This window comes from Larimichthys crocea, chromosome XIII (genome assembly GCF_000972845.2).
Source record: "Larimichthys crocea isolate SSNF chromosome XIII, L_crocea_2.0, whole genome shotgun sequence".
Taxonomy (NCBI): domain Eukaryota; kingdom Metazoa; phylum Chordata; class Actinopteri; family Sciaenidae; genus Larimichthys; species Larimichthys crocea.
The window spans coordinates 32,215,412-32,224,805 of NC_040023.1; the positions used below are offsets into that span (position 1 = coordinate 32,215,412).

Sequence of the window (9,394 nt, forward strand, 5' to 3'; positions counted from 1 at the left end):
TATTTAACATTTAATCTGTGTCTACAATAACCAGATCCTGAAATGTAGATGTGACATGAGGGTTTTCTGAATAAAGAGCACTAACGTGTACATACATATACACACACACACACACACACACATATATACATACATACATACATACATATATGTGTACTATGCGTGTGTGTGTGTGTGTGTGTGTGTGTGTGTATGTATATATATATGCGTGTGTGTATGTGTATGTATGTACACATTAGTGCTCTTTATTCAGAAAACCCTCATGTCACATCTACATTTCAGGATCTGGTTATTATAGACACAGATTAAATGTTAAATATAAATATTTCAATATTTATCATCACAGTAACAGTGTTACACACATTAGTAGCTGTAAACACTCAGCATTAGAAAAATACATACGTTGTTTTGGTGCCTGTTTGTTTCCCAGATATATTAGTGTGTGTGTGAATGGGTGTATAAGAGGCATTAACTTAAAGAACTTTGTAGAAAGGCGCTTTATGAAGTTCAGTCCATTTCCTTGTATTAGTTTACGGGCAGATCTGCCATTTCCAATATGGCGGTTGACGTATCGCGACCAACGACCAGCCCACTCAATGTGGCGTCTATGTCTGTATGTCATCTGACGGGAAGTCGTCACCAGCGCGCGGGGGTACGTCACTTTACTCCAACGCGGAAGCGATCGTCATCGTAAAAAAGCTGTGAGTTGGAAGCGCTGTGTGATTCTTCTAAAAACATTTCGGCGATTTATCGAGTGAAACAGCGAGCGGTGCAAAGAGTTTGAATGAGCCGAGCGGTTTGTGTTCGGAGCGGCTGTTTTCTGGACGACGCGTGACTGAGGTTCGTGCTTTTTATAGCCTCACAGAGCTCACTGCATGTCTCGTGAGCCAGGCTTGACGGTTGACGTTAACGGTTAAATCACTATTTTTTTTAAAATGAGACGTTGACGTTTTTTTTGTATAAAAGGCAAATTCTGGGCATTTCTGTCTAAATTTGGGTCGGTGATAAGTGGACTGTTATTTCATTGTTTTTTTTTTGTTTGTTTTTTTTCAGACCATAAAATAAAAATGTCGTGGATAAAAGAAGATGAATTAAACCTGCTTGAAAAGATTTCAGCCAATATCCTGAAGGTAAGCCATGAGTCTGTACAGTTTGTCTCATTCATTAACATTAACACTCGAGTCACAGAAGCTGAGCATCAGTTTTCCACAACCCTCAAAGACTCCTTTGACCCCTGACATGACTATTGAATATTATATTTCATCATTCAATGTACAAATTGTGTCTCAAGTCGAACCGCTGTTATTTTAAAATCGGTGCAATGAATTTAGTTGGTTCGTCTAGTGCACTAATCACTGCAATGCAATCTCCTCACCTTCCTACAACACTTTACACCTGTTTACAGTCAGTATTTATTTTTATTTATTTTGTCTGTTCTGGGCTACTGTAGAAACACAGTGTTTCAACATGGCGGTCTTCATGAAAGAGGACCCGCTCTCACTGTAGATATGAAAAGATAATTTTTTAAAGTAACAAAAACAAAAAGATTTTTTCGTTTTAAGGTGATTATACCTACATGAAAACATCTAATATTCCATGTCTGCCTTATTCTGAAAATAAAGGCCCCAAATCTTACAGACTGCACCTTTTTTTAAATTAAATATCCAATCTGTATGACTGAAAACTAAATAAAAATGAACCAATTATATTTGTTTACATTGCATTATTCTATATGAAACTAATATGCAATAATGTTTTTTTTTCATGGGCGATTCAAAAAAGAAAAGAAAAACAAGTTAGATGACATTTCTGGCTACCTGGATATGAAATATAGTTAATGCCTTGAGAAATGGGTTAATCCTGAATCAGGATTCTGGAAATACCTCCAGAGCAGTGCTCACGATCAATGAATCATTTGTGAAATGCCTGAAAATAGAGCAAAATGCTCATAACAGTTTTCAAGAGCCAGAGTTGACGTCTTTAAATATCTGGTTTTGTTCCAAAAATGCCAAAAATTCCCCCTTTTTTTTTTACACAACGTCTAACTGCATGTCACAATCTTGTGGATGGAGACTGCTCATAGGACGTCCTCTGATGAACACTATGAGACGCTGTTTAAAGCACTGTAAAAAAAAAAAAAGCTTGCAAGCAGACCACGAGACCAAGATTGTTTGTTTTTGAAACCTAATGTCCTGACTCCCTGATCTGCAATTGTGTCTCCCAGGCTGGACCCATGCCCAAACACGTGGCCTTCATCATGGACGGTAACCGTCGCTTTGCGCGTAAGAAACACATGGAGCGCCAGGAAGGGCACATGCAGGGCTTCAACAAGCTGGCAGAGGTGGGGTTGTGTTGTGATCAAACCATGGCTTCTCAAACATTTAAGTTGGGCATAACATAGGTGGCTCATGTACGTGTATCCCTGTTCCTTCCACGCCAGACATTACGCTGGTGTAAGCACCTAAACATCCAAGAGGTCACAGTGTACGCCTTCAGCATTGAGAACTTCAAGCGCACCAAAGACGAGGTGGACGGGCTGATGGAGCTTGCCAAGCAGAAGTTTTTGAAGCTGTTGGATGAACGGTGAGTTTCAAGTTAAAGAATCCTGAAGATTAAAAATAGCTTTTAACTTTGCTGTCGCTTGTGTCACAGGTCACATTTTATGCGGCATATGATTCACAGCTTCCTTAAAGTAAAGCTGAGAGGAACCAAATGCAGCGCTTGAGCACTGCTGTGTACTGTAAATTAGGTGTCTTTACAAGACTGAAACTTGCATGTTTTCTTTACGGAAATATGCAAAAATGAACTGGGCCTCAGATGGTAGTTATTTTCCAGCTGTAACAATAACTTTTTCATGATGTGTTAAATGCGCTTCCGTGAACATAGTTCCCACAATGAAGAAATATTAGAGTTCTTTGCTACAGCTGGATACAAAGTTGACAGTTCACACAAAAAACCTCTACTCCACTGTAGCCATTGAGTAAGATATAGTGTGGACTAATGCCAGAATGGATAAGAGGAAGAAAGGCTGAAAGTGGAGTGCACAATATCAATTATTTCCAATGCTATTTTGGCTGAGACTGACTTTTTCCGTGCCAGGGTATCTTATAACTGTAGAAGCTGCCTCTTATTATACTGTAACAAATATAGAAACAAAACACTCCATTTAAAGCTTTATTTATTTAAGCCAATCAGCAACTGCCACAGTGAATGTTACTAGATATTGGCCGTTGGACAAATTTGGTCTTGGATTACCGGACTTTTCTAAATGTTTTTTTTTTAGCAATGGAGCATATGTGCTTGAATGACGGCTAACTTGTTCACCACACCCTATTCCTGTTCTTCAGTCACGGAAAACCCTTTTTTCCCTATGGCAACGACACTGTAGAAAATGAGGCTAGGGCTATCATGTTGAACACCAACACCTGACAAACTACTTTAACACAAGACCTTGGATTGCAGACTGCTTCAGGGAGCCTGCTACTGTGTAGAAAATTCCTCAGTGCAGGCGCCTCTGAGTAGCTCTTGGTAGGAAAATGCAGATGGGCATGTTTCCGCAGCCTTGTGAAACAATAGTAATTCTTGTTCTCCCTGTTTGTCTTCATGCTTTTCTTGATTCCATCAACCCTTTTTGTCTCTCCCTTACTTTAGAGAGAATCTGGAGAAGCACGGTGTGTGTGTCCGGGTGTTGGGAGACTTAGAAATGCTGCCACTTGATCTCCAAGAACTTATTGCCAAAGCTGTGATCACAACCAAGTCCCACAATAAGTATGTGTTTTATTCATATGTACCTCTTCTTCTGTGGCCCCCATCATCAGTAACTTTAGCACTATACCAGCCATTTATATTATGCATCGTAAATAACCACAGGTATACAAATGCTTGTTTTGCAGATGTTTCCTCAACGTGTGTTTTGCCTATACGTCAAGATACGAAATCACCAACGCGGTGAGAGAAATGGCTTGGGGAGTTGAGAAAGGCCTCATCAAAGCAAGGTAAACCAGAATAAAGATAATACTGAGCTGATGTTATTGATCTCCTGCCAGCATCCATATGCAACATAAAATATGAAAACATAACCCTAAACCAAGCTGTGTTTGTGATTTTATTTTATTTTTTTCCCTGTCATGCTCAGTGACGTTTCAGAGGCGTTGCTAAGTGAGTGTTTGTACAGCAATAATTCTCCCAATCCTGATCTGCTTATTCGCACCTCCGGAGAGGTACGCCTTAGCGACTTTCTTCTGTGGCAGGTGAGGACGAGAATGTCTGCATGCATATCAGATATTCCACTTAAACATCGACACTAAAGTAAGATCAGCGATTAAGATTTGCATGTTAAGTAATTGTTCTCAGTTAGGATGACTTGGGCTTGTATTTCAGGTTAAACCAGGTTTTTAGTTTAAGTAGACATTGGCCCACATTTGTCTTTGAGGGCGAAAGTATCTGCAAAATATGTATCAGATACAAGTTTGCTTTCAGTTTTCCAGTACGACTTTGTGGTGATGTTCAGCATTTGAGAGTCCCATTCTGTCTGTTTTTGCTTTTAATGTAGCAAGAGTTGTTTATAAAGTAAAGTATCCTATTACAGTGGTACTTCTCTTTTAATATCAACCACACGTTTTGATCATAGGACGAATAGACCATAACACACACCATTTCTTTAGGCTTGTAACGACTAAGTAGTATCCACCATATTAGGGGTGTGATCTATGATAGACGGTATTAAGCAACCAGGCAAAAATGCGTAATGACTTGATCATATTGTAAAACACTTTCGAGCTTCTCCTCTGAGACGTATATTGATTTTCTTTTATCCTCCATCCTGCAGACTTCCCACTCCTGTCTAGTGTTTCAGTCAGTTCTGTGGCCGGAGTACTCATTCTGGAACCTGTGTGAAGCCGTTCTCCAATATCAGTTAAATTACAAATCCATTCAGGTAAGGCTTGCATTTTGTGATCCTGCCAAAGGTTTGGATTGAACTCCACTTCTGTCAGTTTTGAGTGTTATAAAGCTGATAGGTGTCTTTTAAGTCAGTGTAGGTGAGGATCTGTGCATGACTCGAGCTTCCTGTTCATTCTGCCACATTTAAAAGTTTTGCATTGTCCAACACTTGACTGGCAAAATATGAAAAAACAGATGTACAACTTACAAATTTGTGTATTGCTGTCACGTCAGCACCAGCAGCTTCCTCAGCCGCCAGTTTCACAATGCGGCCGGCCCAAAGCGGCGACCATTGATGGCAAAAAGTGTCCATATTCATGTAGAGTATGTATGGAGCACCCGCAGTGTGTAAACTGTAAAGACAAATGAGGAATACGTGGGATGTTTTTGATATCAGTGTATACCTCAAACAATCAACATTTGTCAAAGACAAGACAGTGAGCAGTAAATGTCATCGACCAGTATTACTGGGTAAAACAGTTATTATTGTCACCAAAACAAACAAGCACATATAGGTGATTAAATCTGTTCCTAACTGGATTTTTAACACGTGTTCTATTTTAGAAAGCGAGAGACCTCCATCAAGAGCATCAGGCCTTACTGCAACTCGAGGCGGATCGTGCCTGTGTAGCAGAGCACCTGCAGCATCATGGGAACGGAAAGCCTGCCGACGCCCAGAGAAGACAAGAGGCACTGCTGCACTACACCACCTGCCGGGAAGAACGAATTCAGGACTTCCTCGAAGCGCTGAAGCACAAGAGAGACTCTTATTTTAGTGACTTATGTAGCAAAGATGTCTTGGCCTAAAAAAAAAAGAAAAAGGCTCAGTAGAACAAACCCCATGTTGAAGTGGGGATGAAACCTCTCCTGTGCTCTTCCCAAAAGGGCTTCTGTGGAACAGGGAAGAGTGAACGGATTCATTGGGTTACTGATTTGTACAAAACGAGAAGGATATTTTACCCCTATGGGGCTGTAGAATAATTGATATTTATGATTGTAGATCAATACATGGAAATGTCTGGTCAAGATATAGTTAAATTGTTGTGAAAATTGTCTGTCAAATGCATGCCATCGGAAGATCAGGTTATAAGTGACAGCCAGGGATGCTGTGTGTTGGAAATGTTCTTGAAGCAGTCATCGAGATTAATATAAATCAGTCCAGTTTTGCAGTTCTGTTGAGTCTTAAAGAAAGTGTTGTTTGTTGAGTATGATGTTAATAACATAACTAGATTTTGACCAGCTTTCTTTAACAGAATAAAGTGATTACTGTATGTCAGACATGATTAAACCCTGTTTGAGTCAATCCTTTTGAACCTGCGCACCACATGTCCATGTTATGGCTGTTTGCAATCAGTTGCTCCAGTTCTTCGCTTCATCTGGCTTTTAATATACTGGTATCTAATGTCTTAACTTGGGTGGCAGAAAAGTAGTACTTTTGTAAGATATAGGGTATCTTAGGGGAAACCAATTGACTAACTGGTAAATATGAAGTTTAATTTATTGTGTATATTAAATCAATATGATTGTATACAGATGCTATTTTGTTCAAATTAAGTACTTGGTTAATAATTGTGATGTAACAGGACTTATAAAGGTGGGTAAACTTTAAAAAGTAAGTGATCTAACACAAACAAAAAAACCCTCATATACATATACAATATTACCAAGTTAGATTATGAGCTGTAAGTTATAAACTATAATTTCAATGTTGTCGTGGAGCTAATTTTAATTACTTAAAGTGACTGTATGTCTGTTAATGAAATATGAAGTATTAAGTAAAATAAAAATGGAAATATTAATGTTAATATACTTAAAGTACTTCAGCTAATGTACTAGCTTGTTTCCAGACAAGTTGGTACACTAAGGGAAATGTAAGTAGAAACAAAATGTGATGAAGTGCAAAATATTGAAACCTCATAATGAATTTTAAAAGAGCACAATGACAATTTATCGAATGTTAAAAACTGACATTTATTTATTTATTTTTTATTGTTTTTGGAAAGTTACATGCCCGTTTTTGATTTGATGGCAGGAACACGTTTCGAAGAAGTTGGGAAGTGGCGACAAAAAGACTAGAAAAGTTGTGAAATGCTAAAAAGAAAACACATCTCACAATTAATAAGGTTAACTGGCAGCAGGTTAGTGGCATGATTGGGCAGTAAAAGTCTTTTGCAATCGTATTGTAAGCACGAGGAGGGGGGTCAGCACTGTGTGAAAGACTATTGCAACAATTTTAAAATGTTTTACAATGTGAAATTGCAGAGAATCAGTGGATATCATTATCATATATGCATATGTACATAATTTCACTAAAAGATTCAGAGAATCAGAAGAATTGGCTTTACGCATGGGACAAGGCCCAAAACCAATATTTGATGGCCTTGATCTTTGGGCCCTCAGACAGCACTGTATCAGTAGCAGCCATGGTTCTGTCATGGGCATCACTGCATAAGCTGAGGAATGTGAATACTGTGAACACAGTTCATCACTGCATCCACATATGCAAGTTGAAACTCAGCTATGCAAAGAGGAAACCATAGATAAACCAGATCCACATACGCCACCACCTTCTGAGGGCCAGAGCTCATTAAGGTGGACTGAAGCGAAAACTATCCAGTGTTCTGACATGTCAAAATTTGTCAGCACACAGTTCAAAAGCTGGCATCTTTGATGGTATGGGGATGTATTCGTGCACATAGCATGGGTAACCTGCACATATACAGGTTTTTGGAGGAACATAAACTGCCAAGTAGACAACATCTTTTTCAAGGACAGCCTTGCTTATTTCAAGACAATGCCAGATGACATTCTGCACGTATCCCAACAGCATGGCACTGTAGTGAAACAGTCCAGTGCTAAACTAGCCCGCCTGCAGTCCTGACTTGCTACATTATGAAACATAAAATACAGCGAAGGAGACCACAAACTGTTGAGCAGTTGAAAACCTGAAACATGAAGCGAGAATGGTAAAACATCTCACTCTCGCTTTCAAGACTACAGCAGTTTGTCACCTCAGTTCCCAGATGCTTACAGAGTGTGGTTGAAAGAATGATGAACAGAGTGTAGTTGCAAGAGTTTCATGGCCTGATTTGTCAGCACAAAAGTTGGGTTAAACAATCCGGAAGAGGTATAGTGAACTGGGCCAATTATAGACCCTTTTGACATGAACTAGTGGGGTCAAAGCAGGTGTTTCCAATGATTGTAATTAAGGTTACATTTATTGCAGCAAAGCATTTACAGTGAGCACCACAGCAGCATGCTGAATCTGAATAGATAGATAGATAGATAGATAGATAGATAGATAGATAGATAGATAGATGACTTTATTGATCCCCAAAGGTAAATTAGGTCGCCATAGCAGTCTGGTATACGATACGAATTTGAATACGATACAAATACAATAGAATAAGATACTGAGGTAGGAAAAAATAAAAAATAACACACAGAATGGGACAAAAACACAAGATAAATAGGTTGATATGGTGCAGTGGCAAGATGATGGTAATAGTACTGATGGTAGTGTAATTGTTAATAGCAGTATATAATAAATAATAATAATGATAGAGTATATAATAATAATAACCATATATAATAGTTATACAGTATATAATAATAACAATAATAATAATAATATATCTATAGCGATATACATAGAAATGTGTCATATATTTAGCCTGTGCAAGGTGTGCATACATACATAACTGCAATATATAGTATGTACACATGTATAAATATTATATATACATATGTATTATATCCATATATGCTGCCCCCCCCCCCTTGGGTGACAGAAAGGTGCCTATGAAATAAAATGTATTATTATTTTATAATATGTGTGTATATATATATGATGTATAGTATATATATATAATATACATAATGGTACAGAACCTTAACTAGTATCACCTGTGTTTACCCTACTATCTCATGACAAAATGGCTTCTGTCCTCTAGCCTCCGTGTTGTCGATGCAAATCTTAATTAAAGTGTAAATCTTCGGTGCAGCGCTCCCCCGGCGGCACCGCGCGGTATTGTTTCCGAGCGCCTTCCTGCCTCTTTAACAAATGGGTGGTACCCCGAAAGCACGTGACGCGCGGGTATCCAATGACAGGCGTCGAAATACAAAACTGGTTCAAACCGGTTTCGTTCTTATATTTCAGTGTATAAACTACAAAAACATTCGTTTGCATTATACATTCGCCATTTTACTCAGCGACTGGTCGGTTGCTATCCCTCCCCGGAAAAAAAAAGCCCGTTTTTTTGTGAGCTGTCTTGTTAATTTCCTCTCGGCAACATGGTTAAATCGAAGGTAAGATTTTATTTTATTTTATTTTATTTCCCGCAACTCGTTGGGTTAGCTTCGTGTGTGTGTGTGTGTGTGTGTTTTTGTTTTTTTTGGGGGGGTTTGTTTTTTTTTTTGTAGCTTGGCGGTTAACGTCAACGGCTGCGTATGA

The 9,394-nt window shown here is 38.7% G+C and overlaps 1 protein-coding gene across 1 annotated transcript; it reads left to right on the top strand.

The window, feature by feature from the left end:
* The first annotated feature begins 620 nt into the window (after positions 1 to 620).
* dhdds (dehydrodolichyl diphosphate synthase) lies at positions 621 to 6,229 on the top strand. The gene is made up of 9 exons (XM_027287449.1): positions 621 to 840; positions 1,054 to 1,130; positions 2,225 to 2,341; positions 2,441 to 2,583; positions 3,652 to 3,768; positions 3,894 to 3,995; positions 4,136 to 4,250; positions 4,829 to 4,936; positions 5,506 to 6,229. The coding sequence occupies exons 2-9, from the start codon at positions 1,068 to 1,070 to the stop codon at positions 5,746 to 5,748; spliced, it is 1,008 nt and encodes a 335-aa protein (XP_027143250.1). The 5' UTR covers positions 621 to 840; positions 1,054 to 1,067; the 3' UTR covers positions 5,749 to 6,229.
* Positions 6,230 to 9,394: the final 3,165 nt, after the last annotated feature.